The following is a 27,982-nucleotide window of genomic DNA, read 5'->3' on the forward strand; positions in this document are numbered from 1 at the left end:
CTCCTGACAAGTTCCCTGGAGCCGTGAAGCGTCGGCACCTGGTCTGAGGACCGCCCTTTGGAAGCACGGCCTTGCGCTGAGCGGGAGCTTTCTGCAGCGTCTAGATCGTACAAGTCCTCTCCGCACCCGGCTGCGCGTCCGGACTAAACACGTCACCGCCCTCACGCGCTGGCAGAGAAGCAGCCGCCACAGGAGCCGGCCGGGTGCGCCGGCGCTGCTTCCGGGTGCGCTCCGACACTGGCTTTGCGTTCCGGCGACCGACCTCCGGGTGCGTGGCCGCTGGAGGACGACACTAGGGCGCACCCTCGCGCTGGTCCTGCTGGGCGCGCTTCCGGCCGCGCAGGCGCAGGAGGCCGCGAGCCAGACCGGGAACCGAGACTGCAGGTAGGGGCGGCGGGCCGGGGGAGGGGTCGGCAGGTAGGGGCGGCGGGCGGGCGCGGGGGTAGCTGGGCCGCGTCTTGCCCGGCGCCCGAGCTGGACTTGAGCCGACGGACACGCCGCCGGGACAGGCTTCAGGTCCTGCCTCTGTTGGTGCCGCGCTGCCACCGCCTCCAGGTCTGGAATCGTCTGCTGCCCCTTTTTAAAAAGCAGGGTTTAGCCGTGTTCTTTGGTGGTCTTCTTGTCTTCTCCACCCTTGCTTGACCTTTACTATAGAACCTTAAGGCTAAGCAGGCATCAGGAATATTTAAAATAATTAATGTACCTGTGCTTTGTTGGCAAAATGGGATTCTAACCAAAATTGTATGGGCGGGGGCGGGGGGCACTAATTCATCATTTCTTCTCTGGTTGGTTGTGTAAATTATTCTGTAGCTGGTAAAAACCAATTTTGTTCCATTGCTTTTCTTTTTAAATTAAGCTGTGAGTGTATAGCAGTGGGAACCACTTTTTTCCTGTTGCCAGTTTTTTCTTGTTGTCAGAAATCCTTTGTGTCTAAACACTGCCTGAATTTCTCCTACCCACCTGGACCTTTAATCGTTATTTCTTAATTTGTAGAAGCTTTCAGTGTCGTTTTGCTTATTTCTGGGCGAGAACATTTCCTCAGCCATACAGCCTCTTCCCTAACTCTGGGCAACATACTACAGAAATATGCCTTTAAAAGAAAAAGGAGGGGACTTCCCTGGTGGTCCAGTAGTAGAGAATCCTCCTTACAATGCAGGGGATGCGGGTTCAATCCCTGGTCAGGGAACTAAGATCCCACATGCCACGGGGCAACTAAGCCCGCACACCACAGCTGGAGAGCCTTCTTGCCGCAAAGTGCAAAGCCCACACGCCCTGGAGCCTGGGCACCACAACTAGAAAGACGCCCGCAGCCACAATGAAAGATCCTGCATGCCACAACTAAGACCCGATGCAGCCAAAAACAAATTAAGTAAATAATAAATCTTTAAAAAAAAGACCATAAGGTGATGGAGTGGGTGAATGACTTCTTTAAGAAGTGGGTGGGACTTCCCTGATGGCACAGTGGTTAAGAATCTGCCAGCCAACGCAGGGGACACGGGTTCGAGCCCTGGTCTGGGAAGATCCCACATGCCGCAGAGTAACTAAGCCCACATGCCACAACTACTGAGCCCCTGCTCCGCAACAAGGGAAGCCACCACAGTGAGAAGCCCGGGCATTGCAACGAAGAGTAGCCCCTGCTCGCCGCAACTAGATAAAGCCCGTGTGCAGCAATGAAAACCCAACGCAGCCAAAAGTAAATAAAATGATTTTTTAAAAAAAGACCCTGTGTAAACCTTCCACATGTACACAGGAAGTGTGTGCAAACCTGAATCGCCAGCTGCGGTATAGTCAATCCAAAAGAGCGAAGTAGAGCGTCATGTATCTGCTTCGATAAACCTCAAAAACATAATGCTGGGCTTTTAAAAAAGCAAGTCATAAGAGGACGTTGTGTCCTGCATCCCCGATACAGAGGGATTCTACGCCATTCTATATGAGGGACTTGAGCATCCGCAGATGTTGGTTTTCGCACGGGGTCCTGGAACCAATCCCCTGCGGTTACTGAGGGACGACCAGTACAACACTGCTTGTATTAATATAAAGTTTGAAAACATACGTGTATTATGTGTTGTTATTTATGGGCACATACTCATGTGGTGAGAATAAAAAGCACGCATGGAAATTATTAAAGTTCAGCTTGCACCCCCACGTCACGTGTGTTAACACAGATGTCTGGGCTCCACCTCAGAGTTTCTGGTGCAGTAGGTGTGGGGCAAGGACTTAAGAACCTGCATTTCTCAGAAGTTCCAGGTGGTGCTGCGGCAGGTACAGGGACCACAGTTTGAGAACTACTGACATACCAGCTTGAGGATGAGGACTATTTCTTGGGATGGAGCAGAATAGGACTGCGAGGGGCCCCTGGCTTCAACCATGTTTGTAATAGGTTATTTCTTTAACAAGGGGATGCAGTATTACTTGACAAAGCTGGATGGGTGCTCATGATCTTACGTTTTAACTTTCTTTATGCTTGAAACATTTCAGGAAAGAAAAAAGATCCTAGTCAGTGAGGAAAATGAATTGGAAAAGAGAAAGCAGTGGGAGAGTGCGTAGGAAAGCGTTGCAGAAGCCCAGGAAGGTGATGCTTAGACCAGGGCGGGGGAACGGGGGCGGGGGGATCGGGTGTGAGCAGATTTGGGAGCTTTGCAGAGACAAGTGACTGTCGGTGGTGACTGGTTGGTCTAGTGGCTACGGGGAGGGAAGAATCAAGTCACCTGGTTGTGTGCCCGTCACAGAGGGCAACCCTGTGGAGTGGGCATGCTGGCGACCGGAGAGACAGAATTCAGGTATGGATGTTGCAGACCTTGAGGGGCCAACTGAGCGAAGTGTAGGAGAAAGAGCCAGGCCACAGAAGAGACCTGAAACAGTCGGCGTGTACACAGCCGCCAGAGCCACATGCGGGGACGAGACCGTGTGGAAGGCGTGGAATGGAAGCGGGGCCCACGACATCCAGAGGGATGCCGTCACCTAAGCTGGCTGGCTGGCTGCTCCCCGCCACCCATTCTTGAGGAAAAGCTGAGGAGGCTTTTCACTTTTTTAAATGTTGGGGGGAAAATCAAAAGAACATGTGGCATGTGAAATTCGAATCTCAGCTTCCATGAACACAGTTTTGTTGGGGCACAGTCATGCTCGCTCACTTGTGTAGCATGGCCTGGCTGCTGCTGACGACGAGATGAAATAACTCTTGACAGTTACCTGGTCGCTCGGCACCACTGCTTCTCACCCCGCACATCACAGTGCCGTGGCCACTCGATTCCCGCTTCTGGCCCCTAAACCTGAACATTTGCTGTCTGATCCTTTACAGAAAATAGTTCTCTGCTCCCTGACCTCAGGTCTAAGTTGACACACTCTTGGTCACTTTAAATGCTACAGAGGAGAGATGGCCGTGGTTTTGCCCATTTCTTTAAGGTCACCTTCTAAGAATCAGGCGTCGGTGGAAGAAGCTCAAGAGACCGTGAAGCCTGAGTGGTGAACGTCGTCATCATGTCCACAGGAGTCCTGGAAGATGCCTGGAGGGAGAGAGGTGGAGAGAAAGATGTGGGCCCGGAATCTCGGTGAGGAAGGTGAGCAGACAACTCCCTGCAGCATTGCTGGACGTTGCTGACAGGACTCAGGTGGCGGGTGAGCATGTGGCATCGTCTCGAGAAAGGAGCTGTTAAATGAGGCTGGAGCAGTCGAGTAGAGCCAGGGTCTCTCGAGCACCTCGTCATGATGGCAGGGATGAGCAAAGCAGCGTGTTCTCTTCTCATTAGGAAGAGTACACTGACCCGTAGAAGGGTCCATTACTTCTAAAATTCCCTGCTCAGCAGAAGAGTGTCACTCCTGACCCTTCACCTGCAGGCTTGTCACTGGAAGAATACAGTTGTCACTCACTGAGATTGTGAACACTGAAAACAGCAGATTTGAGGGGAAGAGTTGAGTTTGGGAAGTTTTTTTTTTTTTTTAAAGGTTTCCCTTTTCTATTTTTATCTTTTAAAGGTTTCCCTTTTCTATTTTTTTTTTTTTTTTTTTTAGATGTTGGGGGTAGGAGTTTATTAATTAATTTATTTATTTTTGCTGTGTTGGGTCTTGGTTTCTGTGTGAGGGCTTTCTCTAGTTGTGGCAAGCAGGGGCCACTCTTCATCGCGGTGCGCAGGCCTCTCACTATCGCAGCCTCTCTTGTTGTAGAGCACAGGCTCCAGACGCGCAGGCTCAGTAATTGTGGCTCACGGGCCTAGTTGCTCCGCGGCATATGGGATCCTCCCAGACCAGGGCTCGAACCTGTGTCCCCTGCATTGGCAGGCAGATTCTCAACCACTGCGCCACCAGGGAAGCCCGGGAAGTATTTTTATATTTTAATGTTGAGATTTTATATATACATAAAATTACATACCACGTCTTCTTTATCCATTCCTCTGTCGATCGACACTTAGGTTGCTTCCATGTCTATTTATATGGTAAATAGACCTGCAGTCAGCATTGGGGTGCATGTAACTTTTCGAATTAGTGGGTTTTTTTTTTTGCTGAATATATACCCACAAGTGGGATTGCTGGATTATATGGTAGTTCTAATTTTAGCTTTTTGAGGGACCTTCACACTGTTCTTCATAGTGGCTGCACCAATTTACATTTCCACCAACAGTGCAGGAGGGTTCCCTTTTCTCCACACCCTCTCCAGCATTTATTGTCTCTTGTCTTTTTGATGATGGCCATTCTGACAGGTGTGAGGTGATATCTCATTATGGTTTTAATTTGCATTTCTGATGATTAGCAATGCTGAGCATCTTTTCATATGTTGGCCGTTCATATTGTCTTTGGAAAAATGTCTATTCAGGTTTTCTGATCACTCAGCCATAAGAAGGAATGAAATTCTGCTATTTGTAACAACATGGATGGACCTAGAGAGTATTATGCTTAGTGAAATAAGTCAGAGAAAGACTAATACCGTATGATGTCACTTATATGTAGAATCTAAAAATAAAACCAACAAATGTATATAGCAAAACAGAAACAGACATAGAGAACAAACCAGTGGTTACCAGTGGGAAGAGGGAAGAGAGGGGGCAAGATAGAGGTATGGGATTAAGAGTTACAAACTCCTATGTATAGAATAGGTAAGCAACAAGGATAATTGTACGGCACAGGGAATACAGCCATTGTTTTGTAATACAGTAAGTCCCCTACACATGAACCTTCAAGTTGCGAGCTTTCAAAGATGTGAACCTATGTTCCATCATCGTCAGGCGTGAGTGAAATGGCAGCTTGCCCTCCGTCTCCTGTTGCTGACAATCCTTCAGCTCTGCCATCTCCCACCTTCTCTCCCTCCTCCAGTCAGTAACTCTTCTTGCCTATTCACTCGATGCCAGCCCCTGTGTGCCAGCTGTTGTACTGGACTACTGTACTTTTTAGGGTACTGTACTGTAAGATTAAAAATGTTTTCTGTATTTTTTGTGTTTGTTTTTTATGTATTATTTGTGTGAAAAGTATTCTAAACCTATTACAGTACAGTGTTATAGCCGATTGTGTTAGTTTGGTACCTAGGCTAACTTTGTTGGACTTAACGAACACTATCTTGGAATGGAACTCGTTCGTAGGTAGTGGACTTGCTGTAGCTTTAGATGGAATATAATCTAGAGAAATACTGAGTCACTATGTTGTACACCTGAAACTAATACAATATTGTAAATCAACTATAATTCAATTTAAAAATTAGGTTGAGATATATTTTACAGGCTATAGATTTGCTATTTTAAAGTGTACAGTTAGTGATTTTTAGTATATTCACAAGGTTGTGCAACCGTCACCACTAATTCCAGAACATTTTCATCCAAAAAGAAATCCTGTCACATCAACTACCTCTTCCCATGTCCGCCTCCACCCAGGCCCTGGCAACCACTGATCTACTTGCTGTCTCTGGACTTCCCTGTTCTGGAGTTTTATATAAATGGCATCATATGCTATTTCCCTTAGTTAATTTTCCTGAGAATAATGTTTTCAATGCATGTTGCAGCATGTATTAGTGCTTTATTCCTTTTAATGGCTGAATACTATGTCATTGTGTGGACACATCACGTTCTGTTTATCCAGGCATCATCTGATGGACATTTAGGTTGCTTTCACTATTTGGCTGTTATGAATAATGCTGCTGTGAACATTCATGTACAAGTGTTTGCACGAATGTGTGTTTTCAGTTCTCTTGGGTAGATACCGAGCAGTAGATTTGGTGGTAACTCTGTGTTTAACCTTTGAGGACTTCAGGCTGTTTTGCACAGTGGCTGCTCCATTTTGCATTGTCACCAGCAACGTATGAGGGTTTCCCATCCACACTTGTTACCGCCTGGTTTTTTGATTATAGCCATCCTAGAGGATGTGAGGTGGGATCTTGTCGTTTTGGTGTGCGTTTCCCTGGTGACTATTAAAGTTGAGCATCTTTTCATGTGCCTGTTGGCCATCTGTATATCTTCTTTGGAGAAATGTCTGTTCAAGTCCTTTGCCCATTTTTAAATTGAGTTATTTGTCTTTTTATTGCGGAGGAGAAATATTATTTTTGAGTTGTCCACCAGACTCCAAGTAGAGGTGTCAGGAAGGCAGGTGTGGAGTTCTGGGGAGGCTGGGACTGGGCTTCACACCTGGAGCTCAGCGGATGGTCATGGAGATCTCCCCACCCCGGGAACGAGGGTGGGGGCCAGGTCCCAGCTGCAAGTGGTTTCCTGGGAGCCGAGTGCAGAGCGTTTTCAGGAGGAGGGAGGGAGTGGTCAGCCAGCCAGGCCAGGTGCTGCCGAGGGGTCAGGCCTGCACGTTGGCTGTTGAGCTTTGGCACAGGGTCTGTGCCGTCAGTGGTGTCCCGTGTGCCCCAGTGCTGTGGTTAAGCCAGCGCACAGTGGTACAGCCACGTCGCTCGTCGGGGTAGTGATGCTCCCTGCGCGTGGCAACCAGCGTCCGCCCCAGGCACCCTGAGTGTCCCGCTCCCGATGTCCAGGTCCCTCCCCACCCTCCACCGAGGCAACCGGGTGGTAACACCTGCCTCCACCCCGGGCCTCGCACCTGCTCCCAGACGGGAGCCCACTGGATGGCGAGCGCCCCTGCCTCACCGTGGTGCTTACCTGTGCGCCCGCCCGTCTCCCCCTGGTCGTGTTGCCCTGCGTTCTCATCAGTGCTCGTTCTGGATTCCCGCTGGAGCCTCCCACCCTGGGGCACCTTTCACACCTTTGCTTCTTAAAAACATCAGGGGGCTTTTGAGTACCTTGCAAGGAACATCCCAACCCCTCAGAGTCCCAGCCATACCCCGACCCCAGCTTCTCTCCTGTCCACCTCCTGCCCCAACCCCACTGGACTAACAAAGCCACAGTTTGCTTTCATCTTACTAACTGTTAAGTGCGTATCTACTCAGCGCAGACAGCTGCAGGGAGACAGAGACAAAGTCAGACCCAAGACTCCCTTCTGCTCGAAGCTGTAATAGGAAGCAACGATTCTGGGAGGGGCTGGCATCGAGCGTTTGGTGCAAGGCTGCTCTCAAACCCTCTCTGATCCTCACGGTGACCCTGAAGCCCGGGAGGCTGTGTCACCCTCAGTCCTTCCTGAAATAAGATGGACCGTGACTACTCCCTGTTTCACTGTTTTAGGAGCTTGCAGAAGCCAGCGCCATGGAGACGAGGCCCCAGGAGGGCAGGAAAGGGCCCCCGCCCAGGGACGTGCCCCCGGTGGTGGGACTGCTGCTGTCCATGGCCCTCATGAACGCCCTCCTCTACCTCTGCCTCGACTGGCTCTTCATCTCGCCCCGGCGCTCCACGGAGGACCCCACGCGCTGTCCCTACGGCCACTTCAGGATGGGGCCGACGAGCAACTGCTCCCCGTGGCTGTCCTGCGAGCAGCTGAGGACAGAAGTGAGGCAGATGAAGCGTGTCGGGGAAGGAGCCGTGAAGAGAGTGAGTCCCTGGCTCACTGCCCGGGGCAGCAAGTGGCCCAGCGGGGAGGGGGGCTGGCATCGTGTGGCCGCCAGTGCCTCCAGCTGGGACACTATCCTATAGAGGGAGGCGAAGGAAGGAAGCGGCTAGATGCATCAAGGAGTACTCTGCTTTGCTGTTGACAGTAATAGAAAACTAGAAGTCATAACTACAGGGCAATGGTTAAGTTATGGTCCAACCACTTGTAGAATATTCTACAGCCAGTAAGTGTGGTTAGGAACCCTCTGCGGCAACGTGCAAAAGCTCTCATTATGATAAGTAGAAAAGCAAAATAGAAAATTGTGCAATATGCAGTTTTCATGTGCAAGATTATATATGTAGAAAAATATTGAAATGATAGAAAGTGTGTTATGGTGAAGGAAGATTTGGGGCAGCTTTTTTCGTTCTTATTTTTCAAACTCTATAGTGGTATTATATTGATTAAAAAATTTTTATTTTAAAAAGAGAAAGCAAAGGGGCGAATTCAGTTCTCACGTAGAAGCTTCCAGAGCCCCGTCTCATGGGCTGCATTTCTGCAGTGGTTGCACTGAGACAGGGTGACTCCAGAAGCCAGTGAAGGGTGTTGAACAGGACAGACCCTCTGTGAGGACGCAGCGAGTGACGGCAGGGCTGCAGCTGGATAGACAGCTGCGTCCCTGAATGGGGAAAGGATTAACCTTGAAGGAGGGAGTCAGAGGGAAGAAGGGAGGGGAATTAATGTGAGGTGAAACCATGAAGCCAGGTGACGGGAAGGTAATGGGTTTCTTCAGATTCGCCCGCTCATTGTAGTGGGTGCTGGGGGTGCAGCAGTGGACAGAACAAAGGCCCTTGAAGCCGGCTGGGGAGTCAGACAGTCAAGAAGACAAGAAACAGGTGCGTAGGAAGCTGTGTTAGTGACGTGCTCTGAGCCAGTGGGGCAAGGGAAGAGCCGCGGGCTTGTTACTCCAGGTGGTCAGAATGGTGTGGTACTTGGGGACAATGACCCAGCAAGAAAGATGGGGACCAGCAGACGCCCCTGGGTGGGATGTGCCTGCTTGTCCAGGACCAGAGGCAGGATGCGAGGAAGGCCTCAGAGGTGAGGGTGCCCCAGGGGTGCTGGCCGCAGGCACCACCTCGGGCAGCGTGAGTGGAGGGGAGGACTGCTGGCCTGTGTGCAGAGCAGACCCGGCCGGGCTCGCGGGGAGATTGGTGACAGGTGGCTACAGCTCGACAGTGTCAGCACCGGACACGGTAAGAAATCAGTGGGTTCTGGTTGTATCTTAAAGGTGGGGGCGGTAGGACATCCCAGTAGACTGGACGTGGGGTGTAAGGGAGGGGATGACGGAGGCGCCCGGCTGGGGCAGCAGGGAGGACAGGGTCTGTGTCACCTGCTTGGGGAGGCCTTGTGAGTGTGTGAGGTGACCGTCCTGAGCCGTTTAGGTGGCCAGGCAGGGACACAGGCAGTCGGGTGTACGAGTCTGGCACTCGGGGGCGGGGATGGAGATTTGGGGGGTGTTGACAGCATTGGGCTAAGCGGTCACCAGGGAGGGGAGCAGTAGAGGACTCACAGCCAGGTAATTTCTGTCTCCTTCGGAGAGGGACCCTGAGGGCTGCCCACTTGCTTCCATGCTGCTGTGCTCGCTCAGAACGTTTTTGGAATTTTTTTTGGAATTGCTTTTTACCCTGAAGGATGTTTTTGAGTAGCTTCGATGGTGGCAGATTATTGTTTGAGGACAGATTTGATTTTACGGAACCTCGCAGATGACACCCAGCCCAGTAGATTCAACAATGTGGAATGTGGTTTGTTTGTTAAGGTAAAGGGCTGTTACACTGAGATTTTGTTTCTTTGGCTGAAACTTGCCCTTGGGTCACAGGTGTTCTGAGCGCAAGATGTCAGCTCCACTGGGAGCCCCATCTGTCCTGCCCCGTTGGGACCCCAGGGCCTGTGCATGGTCTGGCCCAGGGCAGTCCCCTGACCCTCCGTGTAGGCACCTACTCCCACAATTCTGCTGCGGCCACCCCGCCTATGTGGGCATCCCTCCTCTCTGGCACCCGTTCTGGGGGCATAGTTTCTCAATAGGAATTTCTGTGACCAAAGTTCCTGACATCCCTGTCTGACCTCCACCCCGCCCCTCCTGGCGCCCCGGCTTCAGTAACTCCTCGGGGCCTCGGTGGGCTGATCCCACCCCCTTCTCCCTCTCTGACCCTCCCACCTGTCTGCATTCCGACTCACCCAGCAGCAGATTCTGCTGCTGTGTCCTCGTCACTCTGGCGCAGACACTGGCAACGTCTCCCTGCATCTCTGTCTCCATCCTGCCTGGCGGGGAAAGCCCCACACCCGGTTGACGCCAGCTGTGTATCTGCACTTGGGCAGCTGTCCTGGAGGCAGAGAGGAACGTCACAACCCTGCCATTCCGGCACGACCACAAACCTCAACACAGCCCAGGGGTCAGGCTCTTTTCCCTTAGCTACTTTTTCCTCCCATTCTCTGAGACAGACGTTTCCTTTAACAACCCCCTCGTTGTTTCCTTAGACGTTTCCTTAGCTGGTGATCTTGCTACTAAGATGTTGTGAAAACAGAAGCCACCCAGAGGCCCTGTCCTCATCTGCCCACCCGACCTACAAACCTTCCAGCTCCGGGGTTGTCCCTGACTGCTCACAAGTTCCCTTTAAATGATTCCCCCTTCCCTACATCATCGCTCTTCCCCACTCTGAAGGTGGTCCCTACTGGCTACACACAAACGCTCGCGCTTTCAAAGAGAAAACCCTCTTCCCGTGATTCCCTGTTGCTTCCCCTCTGCTTCCTCCTCACCCATCCACCCTTCCATCCTCCTCCTGAGAGGCTCCCAAACACCAACCTCCAAGGAGACGCTCTTACCCAGCTTCCCTCTGACCCCTGGCCAGATGTTGCTCTGCCTGCCTCTCACTTGACCTTTCCTGCAGCCCGGGCTCCTCGACTTTCTGGTTTTCCTCCCCTGGGCAGCCCTTCCTATTTACTCTCCCCTTGACTTCTCCTGTTCGCTCTTGCCTCAAGCAGCGGTTCTTAGCCCAGAGGCGAGGCTACTCCTCAGGGGACGTTTAGCAATGAGTAGAGACCCCCGTGTGGCTGTCACAGCTGGGCGTGGGGAGGTGAACGGGCGTCCAGTGGGCAGACATCAGGGGCGCTGCTGACCACCCTGACATGCGGGGACGGCCCCATCCCCAGCAGGTGGCTGCGCGGCCCGAGGTGGCCCTGGTGCTGAGGCTGAGAAACCTTATTCCTCCCGGTGGCTTCCAGGGTCCCCTTTTTCTTCTTGGGATGCACTCTTAGGTGATTTAATCTATCCATTGCTCTAAATGCATTTTATGGGCTGGCGACCCCCAGCTTGATACCTGCAGCCCGTCCCTCTCCCCTGAGCTGCAGGTCTGTGTATCCACCTGTACTTGACCTGTCTACTTGGAAGCCTCTTGAGAATCTAAGTGTGACAAAGGTGGAACTCCTGGTAATTTCCCCTCTGAAGCCCGTTCTTCCCCAGCCCTCCTGTCTCAGTAAATGCCAGCACTCCGCCCAGTGGCGCCGGCCAGACCAGGGAGTCAGCTTGCGTCCCCTCACCCCCTCCCCCTGACTAGGCCAAGAGCAAGTTCCATCAGGTATGTTTTCAAAACATTTCCCAACTTGTTGGGTAACCCCTCTGTCCCTGGCCTTGGAACCGGCCTCCCTGCCCACCTGTGCCCTTCCCCAAGCCCCAGGCAGGCATCTTGCAGACACACTTCAGACCACACATGTCCCTTCCTTAAAACCCACAGCATCCTTAGGAAAAACCCCAAACCCGGGCCCTACCTTCCTCCTAAACTCACCCAGGCCAGTCCGGGTCCTCACCCCACCCTGCAGCCACCCTGCCCTTTCTTTTGTTCCTTGATCAGACAAGCCCTTTCTCACCTCGGGGCCTTTCCCAGCCTGAAATCTCTTCCTCCCCATCTGCCCGACTCCTCATGTCCAGATCTCAGCTCAGATGTCACTTCTCTGAGAGGCTTTCCCTGACATCCCTCTCTAAACCCATCTCACCCCCTGCCGTGGACCCTCCCATCTGGCATCTGGTTTGTTGTCTCGTATAAATGCAAGCTTCCTGAGGGCACAGACACCAGTTACCTGTGTGTCCTCAGCACCTAGCCCGTGGCTGGTTCATAGAGCAAGTCTAGCCTGTGGAAGGTTCATAGAGCAAATTTTAGGGGCCTGAACACAAAGGCTCATTGCTGAATCCACATAAAATAAAATACTGGCTTATCTTTAACAGTTTCCTCACTATACAAGCACACCACCCTCCCCCCTTTCCCCAGGCTGTGTTTCTGGTTTGTGTTTGGAATTGCTGGGGCCACAGATCTTTTCCTGCAGCTGGTTTGGGGGCAAGGCCGACTGCCCCCCTGCTTTTCCTTTTCTGCCCTTTGATTATGAACGCAGCACATCCAGCTCGGATGTTCAAAGGAGCTGGAGCCCAGGGTGAAGGCCCTTCACCTGCCCCTCCCTGCTGTCCCGTCTGACGCCTGCAGGTGACAGTGGGTTCAGCCCTTTTGGATTTTTAAACCCAAGATGACACTGAACGGACAGGTATGTTTTCTGCCAGCCGCTCAAGGACAGCAGCGGCCACGTCTCAGGGCTGCCTGTTTTCTGAACCACAGACTTGGGCAGCAGTGCTCGTGAGGAGGAAGGGCTGCAGTAGAACCGGTGCTTCCGGGGGCGGACACTGCACCGTGCTTTGCGGACACCAGGCACCATCCCGGCCACTCGTGTCCACCTGGGGGAGCGGAGGCGGTGTGGCCCCGTGCAGCATCTGTGTACTTAGCCGCACAACCCTCCAGTAGAGTTTTCTCGGTTACGTGGTTTTTCCTTTAAAATTAAGGTATGGTTCGTTAAAAAGCCATAACATTTGAGTTGGCTCCCATCAGAAGAATGGATTCAGCCCTTACTCTGTCGCCCTCTCGTTTGTGTGATCTGTTTTTACTGTGGAAGGCTGGCGGGAGCGCAGGCGTGGCATGAAATAGCAGCGTCCGCCCCTCGGTCTCCCCTGCAGGCTCCACCTCCTCATCCTCTTAGCCTTGGACTTCTCCTCTGTGCGCACTGCCAGCGTGGCCTCGTCCAGCCCCGTATCTTTATCCCCTGAAAGAACTCTGGACTTTTCTATCCCCTGCCTACCCCACATCTTGGATGTTGAATGTCTTCTCAGCCTGAGTGTGTCACAGACCATCCCCTTAGCCGGCTCCTCCTTCACTGTCCCCATCACCCTAAGGACAACCCCATCCGTCCAGCTGCTTACACCACAACCCGGGAGGCATCCTTTGTTTTTGTTTTTGTATTTAATTTTTCTTTTATATTGGAGTCGAGTTGATATACAATGCTGTGTTAGCTTCAGATGTACAGCACAGTGAGTCAGTTATACATGTGTCCACTCTTTTTCAGATTCTTTTCCCATATAGGTCATTACAGAGTATTGAGTAGAGTTCCCTGTGCGACACAGCAGGTCCTTGTTGATTATCTGTCTTGTATATAGTAGTGTGTATATGTTCATCCCAAACTCCTAATTTATCCCTCCCCGCCCAGGGAGGCACCCTTGTCATCCTGCCTTCTCCACAGCCACGTTCAGTCCCTCAGCAAGTTGCAGCGTCTCCACACGCAGGAGAGACCTGGAATTTGGCCGCTCCTCGGCTTCTTCCCGGCCCCCTCCCCGCCCAGGCCTCTGTGCCTGGTACCTGATTATCTCGGCAGCCTGCAGAGTGCGCTCTCTGCCTCCACACTTGCCCCTTCAGATGCTCTCACACAGCAGCCAGCTCCTCCGTGTAGGGTGCCCTGTCTCACGCTAGTCCTTTCGGCGACTCAAGGCCTCTCCCAGCCTCTGCTCCCCTCCCCCTGCTCAGACACTGCAGCCGGTGGACATATCCCACCCCAGGGCCTTTACCCTGCTGTCCTCCCCGCCTGGGACATGGTCCCAGATGCCACGTGGCTCCATGCTCCACCTCCTTCAGGCTCCTGTTCGAGCCTCACCCCAGTGAGAGCTTCCCCAAGCTAGTAAAGCTGTAAACCCTTCCCTGCTTAATTTTTCTCCAAAGCATGTTTTACCTTCTAATGTACTTCACACACTTCCTATTTATTTTCTCTCTTGTCCGCCTCCTGCACTAGAATGTAAATTTCATATGGGCAGGGATTTATTTCAGTTTTTTTAATTGACATAAGTACTTGTTAAATGAATGAAGACAGATTTGACATTGTACTACAGAAGACCACATAAGCTAATTATCTTCTAAAATTTGTCGTTACATTTGTAATAAAGGATCACATGAATAATATATAAAGAACTAGATATTAATAAGCACAAAGCAAACAACCCTAGAGAAAATACTATGAAGGACAATGAACAGACTTTCCACAGAAGAAATACGGAAATGCCCAGAGGGTGAAAAGTGCTCAGTCTCATTAATAATCAGGGAAATACATATTGGAACAGGAAAATGTTTTTCAGCCATTAGATTGGCACAGATTACCAAGACTGGTAACACCTAGTGTGGTTAAGGCTCTAGAACACAAGATTTATACACGATTGGTGAAAGTACATGTTGGTACTTTGAAGGGTCCTGATAGCACCTCGTCTTCATTCAGTGATGCGTCTACTTACCTAGCTTATAAAAACACTTGCACATGTGCACAGAGATGTAAATATAAGGCTATTCATTGCAGAATTGTTGTTACTAGGAAATAAATGGGAAATAGTTTAAATGTCTATCAAGTCTTTAAAGATAGATTACGTAAGATCTTATTAAATGTTTATGTAAAATGATAGAGCTGTGTAGAAAAAAGAACCTAATCCATTCTGACAGCATCTGTTCCAAATTTTATGAATTTTTATTATATCATACTTTAGTTTTAAAAAAAAGAAATGATCATCTGTAAAACTGAAAATATACCAGTATAAGTAGTACACCCATACTATGAAATATCCTGCAGCTTTAAGAAGAATGACCTAGATCTATATATACATTACGGAAAGATTTCTGAGGCATCTGTTAAATGAAGAAAGCCACCTGCAATATATTTGTCATATTCCCACTTTACATAATAAACTCAAATGCTATTTTATAAATGGACATTAACACATGTAAACGCATAGAGAAACTTCTGGGAGGTTACCAGGCAAATAGTTAGCTAGTTTCCTTTGGGTTGGGAGTAAATGCAGAGGAAGGAGTTCTACTCCTTCTGTATTTGAACTTTTACCAAGAAAAGTATTCATGATTATTTTTATAACTAAAAAAAAAAAAAGGTAAAGTTGGTTTCTGAGAAATGATTCTTAACCTTTAACTTGCAAATATTTAATATTGGAGGCTTCAGATATTTGTGAGAGATCCCAAAGACTAATACTACTTAATAATAAGTAGTATTTAATCTTTCATTTATCTGAGGCACAAAAATGGATTTGTCATAAACGAGGGTTCAGGAGGAAGTCACGAGGCCTGTAGCCGAACGTCTCCCGCGTTTCTTGTTGAGTAAATGCGTAAACCGTGGCAGCTTCTCTAAAGTGATTACTGTTTTGTATGAAAAATGGGCCTGGACACCAAAGCCGTCTGCTAGTACTGGTGCCGACCATGAGCAGGAGGGGAGCCCAAGGGAGTGATGGGCTTAACAGAAGCAGGGTTTTTTTTGTTTTGTTTTGTTTTGTTTTACGGTATGCGGGCCTCTCACTGTTGTGGCCTCTCCCGTTGCGGAGCACAGGCTCCGGACGCGCAGGCTCAGCGGCCATGGCTCACGGGCCCAGCCGCTCCGCGGCATGTGGGAATCTTCCCGGCCCGGGGCACGAACCCGTGTCTCCTGCATTGGCAGGCGGACTCTCAACCACTGCGCCACCAGGGAAGCCCAGAAACAGGATTTTTATATTGGAGTCAGAGATCAAATACAGTGCTGGTGCAGATCTATGGAGAGAATAAAATGTGGTCTGTATAAAAATAAATAAAATATATATTCATGAAACTTACAGTGACCGTAGCAGCCAGAGAAATATGGCTTCTTAATAGAAATTATCCGTAGTGAAATTTCTCAAATTCGGGTTTTTGAGAAGGTCTTGAAAGATTTCTCTTTTGAATAAACGGTCAACAGTAGTTAAAGGGTTTTTCCATTAAGGAACCTCCCTTCTCAGGCCCAAAATAAATCTTCACAGTCCTCTAGCCCATCTCCATTTGAAATAATAGTTTTTAGTTCTTTAAAAAAATGTTTTAAAATATAAAAGTAATATATATTCATTCTGGAAAAGTTATACCAAAAGGTATGAAGAAAAAAAAAAAGCATATAAAGAGAACAGCAAAAATCCTTCGATTCCTATGTAATTTTGCCTTGTTTTATGCAGTTAGAACAATGGTATGAAAACACTTTGTATCCTTTTCATTTGTAACGTGACTTTTATCTGTGAAAACCCTATCAGGGTCTGCATTTTGCTGAGCCCTGTAACCTTCCTTGAGTGGTCCTGCATAACTGGACTGCTCCCCGATTTTTGATGGATGGATAGCTTCCAGTTATGCTTTTATAAATAATGCCAGATTTTTATTCTTAGAGCTTTTTAGGTATTTCAGATTGTTGCCTTAGATAGATTGTAGATTTTAATGTTAAAGGCTCTTGATAAATATGCCCCAAGTTGCTTTCATAAGCTTTATTTTAACAATGAAGAAGAGAAAGCCAGAGGGACACAGCCCACGGGGTCAGGAGCCACCTGGTGCGGTGGAGTCCTGACCCGGATCCTGTTGTCTCTTCTGCAACCTTCTGCCTTCCCTTTGGGGACTCGAGCAGAAGATCAGTGGTTCTTATTTCTTTTTTTTCCCATACCACTTTATTTATTTATCTGTTTTTTTATCTATGTATGTATGTATCTATCTATCTATCTATCTAAGCCGCAGAGCTCACAGATCTTAGTTCCCTGACCAGGGATTGAACCCCGGGCCCATGACAGTGAAAGCGCAGAGTCCTAACCACTGGACTGCCAGGGAATTCCTCTGTGGTTCTTCTTTGCCAGCTGATAGAAATGGGAATCCAAGGCTGTGTGGTACAGCAGCTCCTCTGCCAGCTGTGTGCCAGGACAGCAGGTCCAGTGTGTGCCACTTCAGCTCCTGCTGTTACAGCTGAAGTCACAAAACCACGGACCGTGTAAAACTGTGTTCCTTACGTAGAGTCGTTCCTGTTTGTGGTTTGCTCTGACACCTTTCAAAGCGAATGGTGGCGTTGTGTGTGATGGGCTGGCTGGGCCCGGTCCCTGTGTGGGGTTTTCCAGCTCTCCACTCACCACTTTTCCAGCCTTCTCCCGCCCCGCCCCTGCTTTGTGCTGCCCTGCTTTGGTCTGTCTGCCACTCCCTGCCTTTGTTCATGCCGTCCCCTCTCCTAGGAGTGCCCCCCATTCTCCACAGCTGGCCTGCGAGCCCCGTCATCCCACAGACCAGCTTCCAGGACATTCCCGCGGGCTCTCCAGACAGCCCTCAGCACCCGGACCAGCTGCCCAGCCTCCTCGGCGCTGGGCCTTCGCCCTGACAGGGCATTTGCCTCACCCGGCATCTGGTCCTGCTTATGAGCAAGTCTTTGGAACAGTCTGTGCCTCGCTAATGTCTGTGTCCTCTGCACCACGTCTGACACGGAGAGGCATTTGCCGTGTTGCATCCTGGCTCACCAGCTGACAAGGGTTCCAGGTTGACGTTCTCTGTGGCTGTGTTCCAGGTGTTTCTGTCCGAGTGGAAGGAACGCAAGGTGGCTTTGTCGCGGCTCACCAGGCTGGAGGTAAGAGACGACTTCCTGCACGGACTGCGGATGCTGAAGTCGTTGCAGAGTGAGCACGTTGTCACGCTGCTGGGCTACTGTGAGGATGACAACAGCATCCTCACCGAGTACCACCCCTTAGGCTCCCTGAGCAGCCTGGAGGCAACGCTGAACCTCTCCAAGTACCGGAGCACGAACACATGGCAGCACAGGCTGCAGCTGGCCCTGGGCTACGTGGCCATCATCGACTTCCTGCACCGTAGTCCCCTGGGCACGCTGGTCATGTGCGACTCCAGCGACCTGCCCAAGACGCTGTCCCAGTACCTGCTGACCGCCAACTTCAGCATCGTGCTCAACGACCTGGACGCCCTGCCCCTGGTGAACCGCAGCACCGGGGCCCTGGTGAAGTGCGGCCACCGGGAGCTTCGCGGGGACTTCGTGGCCCCAGAGCAGCTGTGGCCCTACGGAGAGGACGTGCCTTTTCACGACGACCTCATGCCCGCGTATGACGAGAAGATCGACATCTGGAAGATTCCAGACGTCTCCAGTTTCCTTCTGGGGCACGTAGAAGGGAGCGACATGGTCCGATTCCACTTGTTTGATATTCACAAGGCGTGTAAGAGCCAGACGCCTGCAGAGAGACCCACCGCTCAGGACGTCCTGGACACTTACCAGAAGGTTTTGAATCTACTCAGAGACACCGCGACATCTCAGACAAGAGAGATGCTGTAAAAACTGGTGCAGTCGGTGAGGTATGGGAGTCAAGGATCGGATGGAAGAGTTACAGTGGTTCCGCTCTGATGGTGAGGTTTTCGCTGCTTTGACCCGTGGTTCTTCCATCCGCGTGCACAAGTGAGCGGCTCCCTATCCTGGCCGCCTGGCAGGAGTTACTAAGCCACAGCAAACCGGGCTTGATGGGAGCCTGGCTTCAGGTGGAGGTGCAAAGAAGCAGCGAGTCTGGCCAGTATCTGAAGGAAGTAACAAAAATGGAGCTACAAAGAGGCTTCCCTAACACCTAAATGTGTAAGCTTGTAAGAAATGTGTGTAGAGAGGTTTTTAAATTGCAGTGTACGGAAGAAACAAGCAGTAGTACTCGCTTTTTTAGGTGAGTATTGCGGTGTATTTCACTGGTACTGATGAGGCATCTCTACCATTTCAAATGATTGCTCTGTGAAGCTCCCGGGCCATTCCCTTCCCAGCGAGCTTGCACGTTCTTTGAAATTTTGAATGGATAAGGAACATTTAAAATATCAAGTATGATGGAGATTATGTTACTGCCTTGGATGGTGCTTGTGAAATTCCTACTTACCTTCCAGCTGGATTTTCTGTGTCCAAAATTAATTATTGTGAACATTTTATATCAACAGTATCTGTCACTCATTACTGGAAGGTGTCAAGCCCTTCCACTTGAGCTGCATGATTGAATCCTTCAAGTAGCTCTTTCCTTGGTCACTGTCATCCTTGTTTGCAGGGGATGAAGGATTTGGTGCATAGTCATCATCACCAGTAAGGGGGTTAAAGCTGACTGAGGGGCAGAGATGCTGTGCAGCCGGCTGCCTGCCCCTGGCTTGCACAGGCCTCACAGTCACTGGAGTCACAGGGAGCTGGGCCCTGACCCGCAGGCTCTGACTCAGTCTGTCTGGGTGGAGTCCGAGAGTTTGCATTTCTCACTGGTTTCCAGGTGATTCTGGTGCTGCCAGTCTGGGGACCACATTTCGAGAACCACTGTGCTTAACTGTCAGGGAGGGCAACCCAGGCAGTGGGATAGGGAGTATTGTCAGTATCATCCCTATTCTACCGCCTGTGGTTGATCGGGTCCTGTGGGTCCTGTGGTTCATCAGAGAATACGCTTGCCCAGAGTATATTAACTGCTACTTTCTGTTATAAAAATGCTGCCAGAACCCACTAGGACGGCTGTAATCAGAAGGATGGACAGTAACAAGTGTTGGTGAGGATGTAGAGAACTGGAACCATCATACACTGCTGGTGGGAATGTCAAGTGTTCCAGCTGCTTTGGAAAACAGTCTGGCAGTTCCTCAAAAAGTTAAAATAGAGTTACCATGACCCAGCAGTTCCCCTCCCCAGTATTTACCTGAGAGAATTGAAAACATGGCCATAAAAGAACTTGTACATGAATGTTCATAGCAGCATTATTCGTGAGAGACAAAAGATGAAAATAACCCAAATGTCCATCCACTGGTGAATAGATAAAGAAAACAAAGAAAATGTGGTCCATCCATTCCATGAGGTGTTGTTCAGCCATAAAAAGGAAAGAAGTACTGATACATGCTCCGACATGGATGAATATGCTAAGTGAAAGAAGCTGTCACAAAAGACCACATTTGTATTATTTCATTTGTATGAAATGTCCAGAATCGACAAACCCATAGACATAGAAAGTAAATCAGTAGTTTCTAGAGGCTGGCAGGGGCCTGGGGTTGAAGAATGGGGAGTGCTTGCTTGTGGGCACAGGGTTTCTTTGGGGGTGATGAAAATGTCCAGGAATTATGCAGTGGTGATGGTTGCACAACTCAATATACTAGGTAACACTGAATTGTACAAAAAGGGAAAATTCTATGGTATGTGAATTATATCTCAATAAAGCTGGAACCCCCCCCCCCACCTCTGCCACAAGACCATGTACCTCTTATGACCCTTTTCACTTGATGTAGTAGTTACTGTGTGGAGTTGCTGATTTGAAATTACCCTATTCATGTTGTAATTCTGGTTTGAGGGTTTTCTTGGTTTGGTGACTTTGCATTGGGAGGAAAACATTGTTTCAAATGAATTTGTTTTTAAATATTGATGATAGAGCTAAAATGAACAGCATGGTGTAAGGGAGGGGACGCTGTCAGGATCAGAAGACCTGAGTTATCATCCCAGCTCTGCCTCTGATTCATGTGTGGCCTCAGACAAACCCATTTCTAAATGAGAGAGTTGGCGAGAGGCATTTCCAACTTCTGCTCTGCCTCTGAGTTCTCCCTGCTGCTTTACCATGCCAGTGCCAGACACCAAACTGGCCCTGGCCCTTCAGGTTCAATCTTCAGTACCAACAGAACTGCAAAATCATAAGAGGAACTTACATGCTCACTAAAACCTAGGTGAGTTCATTGCCCACATATTCAGCAAAAGTATAATCAGGAGAAGAGGCAGATGAGGTGAGCCATTCTCAAAGCACAGCCCAGGATTTAGTGGTCTCTCTACTAACCTTATTCCAAGTATTTTTTTTTTTTAAATCACCATGGGGACATCACTGGAGGTCCAGTGGTTAAGACTCTACACTTCCACTGCAAGGGGCAAGGGTTTGATCCCTGGTCAGGGAACTAAGATCCTGCATGCCACGTGGTGTGGCCAAAAAAAGAAGAAAAAAAATCATCACTACCATGTGGTTTATAGTGTGTTTTCTCTTTATCTCATGTGATGCTACAAACTGCCCAAGCTTCGGAGAGCCTCCAGGGATTGTAAATCGTTCAGCAGAAACAGGACACGTGAGTGCTCTTAAAACGAGGCACATGAGGTGGGAGTGGGGTGGAAAGCTTATCTCACGCAGGATGTGTTAAAAAGGTCCTCTATGTATCCACCCTCTCCCCATTATTTTAAAAATAAATGTCAGTTTCAGTAATCACTATTCTCATATGACTTCTAATCATTTAACATAGGGGTCCCCAACCCTGGGGCCACAGACCAGCACCAGTCTGTGGCCTGTTAGGAACCGGGCTGCACAGCAGGAGGTGAGCGGCGGGCAAGAGAAGCTCCATCTGTATTTACAGCCACTCCCCATTGCTTGCATTATCGCCTGAGCTCCACCTCCTATCAGATCAACGGTGGCATTGGATTCTCATAGGAGCGCAAACCCTACTGTGAACTGTGCATGCAAGGGATCTAGGTTGCGCGCTCCTTATGAGAATCTAATGCCTGATGATCTGAGGAGGAGCTGAGGTGGTGATGCTAGCACTAGGGAGTGGCTGCAAATACAGATTATCATTAGCAGAGAGGTTTGACTGCACAGAGACCATAATAAATCAATTGCTTGCAGACTCATCAAAACCCTATGAGTGAGTGGTAAGTGAAAACTACGCTGCTTTTGGTGGCAGGCTTTATAGTGGCAAGTGAGTTGATGGTACTTCAATCGTACAGCTGCATCTGATGGCGGGCTCTAAGTCAGAATCCGACACTTATTTTAGTCCTCGTGTGGCCCGCCCATTATTTTATTTACCACTTCCATCCGTGCCTCTTTCCTGCACTGCACACTTGTCTCAGTCACAGTTTTGGTAAGCCCGCAGGCTAACCGTAGCCCACATGAGTAAAAAACAAACATCGCTGGAGAGCTTCTTTGAAAAGGTGGAAAGACCCAATGATGAGACAACAGAAAACTCTAAGACTGCCAACAAAAAGAAAGCTGCATTTAGAAGAAAATGCCAAGAGTCCTACTTAAATTACGGGTTCATTGCAACAGGTGATTCACATTCTCCAAGCCTGCTTTGTATAATATGTGGCGATTGGCTATCCAATGAAAGCATGAAACCTTCAAAACAGCTTCACCGCATGGAGACCAAGCACCCTGCGTTAAAAGACAAGTCTTTGGGGTTTTTCAAAAGAAAAAAAAAAATGAATACAAAGAACAGAAGTTCAATTATTGAAGTCTACCACTTCATCAAATGTGTCTGCACTGAGAGCATCATACTTAGTGGCTAACCACATTGCTAAAGCTAAGCCCTTTACTATTGGTAAAGAGTCGATCCTGCCTGCTGCTAAGGACATTGGTCGTGAACTTTTAGGAGAGGCTGCAGTTCAAAAGGTGGCACATGTTCCTCTTTTGGCTGGCCCTGTAACTGGAAGAATTGATGAAATAGCAGAGGATATTGAGGCACAATTGTTAGAGAGAATTAGTGAGTCACCATGGTACGCAATCCAGGTTGACAAGTCTATCAGTGTTGACAACAAGGCAGCAATGCTTGTCTTTGTGTAATATATTTTTCAGGAGGATGTGTATGAGGATATGTTATGTGCACTTTTGTTGCCAGCCAACATCACAGCTGCAGAACTATTAAAGTCTTTGAATGATTACATATCAGGAAAACTGAATTGGTCATTTTGTGTCGGTATATGCACGGACGGAGTGGCTGCCATGACTGGATGGCTTTCTGGTTTCACTACTCAGGTCAAAGTGGTCACTTCTGAATGTGAGTCTACACACTTAGAGAAATGCTGGCTAGCCGAAAAATGTCACCTGAACTTAATTTTTTTGTGTGTGGTACGTGGGCCTCTCACCATTGTGGCCTCTCCCGTTGCGGAGCACAGGCTCCGGATGCGCAGGCTCAGCGGCCATGGCTCACGGGCCCAGCCACTCAGCGGCATGTGGGATCTTCCCGGGCCGGGGCACGAACCCGTGTCCCCTGCATCGGCAGGCGGACTCTCAACCACTGCGCCACCAGGGAAGCCCATCACCTGAACTTAACATTTTGAAGGATGTGATTAAAATTATCGACCACATTAAAGTACACACCCTTAACTCACGTCTGTTCATGCAGCTCTGTGAGGAGATGGACACAGAGCACACACGTCTTTTCTTATTCACAGAGGTGAGATGGCTTTCTAAGGGTAGATCACTGGCCAGAGTTTTTGAGTTATGAGAGCTGCTCCAGAGATTTCTTTTAGAAAAACAGTCACCACTGGCAGCACATTTCAGTGACACGGAATGGGTTGCAAAACTTGCTTACTTGTGTGACGTATTCAACCTGCTCAAAGAAGTCAGTCTGTCACTTCAGGGGAGAAGGACAACTATGTTCAAGTTGGCATTCAAAGCCAAACTGGAATTATGGGGGCGACGAGTGAACATTGGGATTTTTGACGTTTCAAACATTAGCAGAGATTTTGAAAGAGACTGAGCCAGGGCCTTCTTTCTCCCATCTGGTGCATGATTACCTGTCTCAGCTTTCAAAAGGGTTTGAGCATTACTTCCCAACCACAAAAGACCCCCGAACTGGGAACGAATGGATCCGCGACCCATATGTGAGTAAACCAGGTGAATCGACTTTGCCGGTGCTCGAAGAGGATCAGCTGCTTGAGATCACAAATGACGGTGGCCTTAAAAGTATGTTTGAGACAACTTCAAGTCTCCATACGTTCTGGATTAAAGTCAAGGCGGAGTATCCTGAGGCTGCCACAAAAGCACTGAAAAGCCTGCTTCCATTTCCAACATCCTTTCTTTGTGAAGCAGGGTTTTCTGCAGTGACAGCAACCAAAACGAGATTATGGAGCAGACTGGACATAAGCAACACACTTCAAGTGTCACTGTCTCCCATCACCCCCAGATGGGACCATCTAGTTGCAGAAAAACAAGCTCAGTTCTGCAGTATGGTGAGTTGTATAATTATTTCATTATATATTACAATGTAATAATAACAGAAATAAAGTGCACAATAAATGTAGTGCTCTTGAAACATCCGAAAACCATCCCCCCTGGCCCTGGTCTGTGGAAAAATTGTCTTCTATGAAACCGGTCTCTGGTGCCAAAGAGGTTGGGGACCAGTGATTTAATGGTAATTTAAAATGTGAAACCAAGTCATCCCCAATGTTCTGTATAACTCACCTACACACACCCCTAACCCATGGCTGGATCCCTGTGCACACCCCAGAAGGTGGTGAGAGTGAACCTTTGCAGATGCCTGGTGAGCACGTGCAGAAATCCTGACTCTGCAGGATTGGGAGAAAGTACACAGATTTGAATATTCAGCAGTGCCCAAGGGAAAGCAAACAGGAGGCTCTCAGCACTCAGCCTAGCTTTGTAGGATAAAGAGAAGGCAGAGAATCTTAAGAATTCCCCCCTAGGAGGGATCAAGAAATATGAAACAGGTATATCAATAGAAAAGTTCTGGAAGAGCCTCAGAATCCCTGGTAGAACTGACAGAAGCTATTTCTCCTTCAAAGCCAATCACTAAAGACTGGAAGAGATGGCTGCCTCTTCACATGTGAAGATGGCCATTCAGCACTTCATGGGACATGAAAAATAAAGGAACATGATAATTCTTCAGTAACTGATCCCAAAGGAGTGGAGAGCTGTGATTTGCCAGATAAGGAATTCAAATTAGTCGATTTAAAGAAGCTCAGCAGGCTACAAGAAAACATGAAGACAATTCAATGAAATAAGAAAAATAATACATGAATAAAACAAGAAGTTTAACAGAGAGCTAGAACTCATAAAAGAGAGCCAAGCAAATTCTGGAGCTGAATTCTACAGCGAATGACATGAAAAATGCAATAGAGAGCAACAGCACAGTTGATCAAGCAGAAGAATCTCAGTAATACAGCAAGTTGAAGACATGTCATTTGTTCTCTATCTCAGTAAGACAGGAAGTTGAAGACAAATCATTTGAAATTATTCACTCAGGGAAGAACAAAGTAAAGGGAATGAAAACGAGTGAAGAAATCCTGCGTGAATTATGGATAACATCAAAAGAGACAGTCTAGGCACTATTGGAGTCCCAGAAGAAGAAGAAAGGGAAAAGGGGGCAGAAAGTTTACTTTGAAAAATAATGGCTTAGAACTCCCCAAATCTGGGGAGAGATTTGGACATTCAGGTTCACGAATAGGTCCCCCCAAAGATTGTTGAATCTTTTTGTTTTGAATCTTCTCTAAGACATTAAAATAAAGCTGTCTAAAAATCAAAGATAAAGAGAGAATTTTTAATGCAGCAAGAGAAAAAAAAAAGTCCTCATATACAAGGGAACCCCCATAAAGCTATCAGAGAATTTCCCAACAGAAATCTTGCAGGCCAGGAGAGAGTGGAATGATATATTCAAAGTGTTGAAAGAAAACAACTGCCAACCTAGAATACTTTACCTAGCAAAGCTGTCCTCCAGAAAGGAAGGAGAGATAAACACTTTCCCAGACAAACAAAAGCTGAGGGAGGTCATCACCACTAGACCTGCCTCACAAGAAATGCAGAAAGGAGCTCTTCAAGCTGAAATTAAAGGATGCACATTAGTGACATGAAAGCATATGAAAATATAAATCACCCTGGTAAAGGTATGTACCTAATCAAATTCAAAATATTCTGATACTGTATATGGTGGTTTGTTAATCACTAAAGTTTATTATAAAGGTTAAAGGACAAAAGTATTAAAATAACTATAGCCACAATAATTAATTAATTATTTGGTTACGCCATTCTTAGTTTTGGCACATGTGCACTTAGTTGCAGCTCGTGGGCTCCTCATTTGTGGCATGTGGGCTCCCTAGTTGTGGCAGGCAGGCTCCATAGTTGTGGCTCTCTGGCTTTTTAGTTGTGACATGTGAACTCTTAGTTGCAGCATGTGGGATCTAGTTGCCTGACCAGGGATCGAACCCGGGCCCCCTGCATTGGGAGTGAGGAGTCTTAACTACTGCGCCACCAGGGAAGTCCCACAATATAATTGATATGGAATATAAAAGGATGTGAACCGTGACATCAAAAGTAAAATGGGAGAAGGAAATAAAAGGGTAGAGTTTTTATATGCAATCAAATTTAAGTTGTTACCAGCTTAAAAAGACTGTTATAATTATAAGATGCTTTATGTAAGCTTTACAGTAAGCACAAAGCAAAAACCTACAGTAGATACACAAAAGATAGAAGAGAATCAAAGCATACCACTATTGGAAATTATTAACTCACAAAGGAAGACAGTGAACCAGGAAGACAGGATCTATAAAGCATCTAGAAAACAATAAGATGGTATTAGTAAGTCCTTACTATCAATAATTACTTTAAATGTAAATGGATTAAATTCTCCAATCAAAAGGAACAAAGTGGCTGAAGGGATAAAAAGCAAGACCCAACTTTATGCTGCCTTCAAGAGACTCACTTCCATTTTAAGAGCACACATAGGCTTAAAGTGAAGGGATGGAAAAAGATATTCCATGCAAATGGAAACCAAAGGAGAGCAGGGATAGCTATACTTATATTAGACAAAATAGGCTTAAATCAGAAACTGTAATAAGAGAAAAAGAAATTCATTATATAATGATAAGGGAGTCAACTCATCAGGAGGGTATAACAATCGTAAATATATATGCACCCAACAATGGAGCACCTAAATATTTTAGCAAATGCTCCCAGCTCTGAAGGGAGAAATAGACAACAATACAATAATAGTTAGAGCCTTCAATGCCCCACTTTGAACAATGGACAAATCAGACAGAATATCAAGAAAGAAACATTGGATTTGAACTGTACTTTAGACCAAATTGATCTAACATATATATATATATATATATATATATATATATATATATATAGAGAGAGAGAGAGAGAGAGAGAGAGAGAGAGAGAGAGAGAGAGAGAACATTCCACCCAACAGCAGCAGAATACACATTTTCCTCAAGCACACATGAAACATTCTCCAGGATAGATTGTATTGTTAGGTCACAAAACAAGTATTAACAAATTTGAGAAGATTGAAATCATACTGACCATCTCATCTCATTTTCCTACCAAAATGGCATGAAACTAGAAATCAGTAACAGGAGGGTGAAAACAAAGGGAACAGAAACCAATGAAATAGAAAACAAATGGACAACAGAGAAAATTCACAAATGTGTGGAAATTAAACAACACACTCCTTTTTGTTTTGTTTATGGAACAAAACAAAATTGGAAATTAAACAACACACTCCTTTTTGTGGAAATTAAACAACACACTCCTTTTTGTTTTGTTTACGGAAATTAAACAACACACTCCTTTTTGTTTTGTTTATGGTTTCCTTTTCTGTGCAAAACTCTTAAGTTTAATTAGATCCCATTTGCTTAATTTTGTTTTTATTTTCATTACTCAAGGAGATGGCTTGAAAAAGATATTGCCGCAATTTATGTCAAAGAGTGTTCTGCCTATGTTTTTCTCTAAGAGTTTTATAGTATCTGGCCTTACATTTAGGTCTTTAATCCATTTGAGTTTATTTTTGTGTATGGTGTTAGGGAGTGTTCTAAACAACACACTCCTGAACAAACAATGAGTCACAGAAGAAATCAAAAGGGAAATTTAAAAAAATTCCTTGAGACAAACAAAAATGAAAACACACTATACCAAATCTTACAGATGTAGCAAAAGCAGTTCTAAGAGGAAAGCATATGTATAGTGATAAATGTCTACATTAAGAAAAAAAGGATTTCAAATAAACAACCTAACTTTACACCTCAAAGAACTAGAAAAAAAAAAAAACTAAGCCTAAAAGTTAGTAGAAGGAAGGAAATAACAAAGATCAGAGCAGAAATAAATGAAATAAGAGACCAGAAAGTCAATAGAAAAGGTCAATGAAACTAAGATCTGATTTTTTTTTAAACATAAACATGGAGAGTT

General features: G+C 47.5%; 1 protein-coding gene across 3 annotated transcripts; it reads left to right on the plus strand.

Annotated features, from left to right (window-relative positions):
- Positions 1–345: 345 nt before the first annotated feature.
- On the plus strand, positions 346–21,317 carry POMK (protein O-mannose kinase). Of its 3 annotated transcripts, XM_082863930.1 has the most exons (5): positions 346–384; positions 2,479–2,572; positions 3,403–3,557; positions 7,596–7,898; positions 17,611–21,317. In XM_082863930.1, exons 4-5 carry the CDS (start codon positions 7,617–7,619, stop codon positions 18,379–18,381), a joined length of 1,053 nt encoding a protein of 350 aa, XP_082720056.1. In that variant the 5' UTR covers positions 346–384; positions 2,479–2,572; positions 3,403–3,557; positions 7,596–7,616; the 3' UTR covers positions 18,382–21,317. The 3 variants fall into 3 exon arrangements, with proteins under 3 accessions (XP_082720056.1, XP_082720058.1, XP_082720057.1); XM_082863932.1 differs by lacking the exons at positions 2,479–2,572; positions 3,403–3,557 and having other exon boundaries at positions 357–384; XM_082863931.1 differs by lacking the exons at positions 346–384; positions 2,479–2,572 and having other exon boundaries at positions 3,083–3,557.
- Positions 21,318–27,982: the final 6,665 nt, after the last annotated feature.

This window comes from Leucopleurus acutus (assembly GCF_964270905.1).
Source record: "Leucopleurus acutus genome assembly, chromosome: 21".
NCBI lineage: Eukaryota > Metazoa > Chordata > Mammalia > Artiodactyla > Delphinidae > Leucopleurus > Leucopleurus acutus.

What these genes read in the sequence shown, in the direction of transcription:
- POMK (XM_082863930.1), top strand. Translation starts at nt 7,617, where the DNA reads ATGGAGACGAGGCCCCAGGAGGGCAGGAAAGGGCCCCCGCCCAGGGAC. An exon ending in GGGAAGGAGCCGTGAAGAGA is followed by an intron (nt 7,899 to 17,610) that starts GTGAGTCCCTGG and finishes GCTGTGTTCCAG; the next exon opens with GTGTTTCTGTCCGAGTGGAA.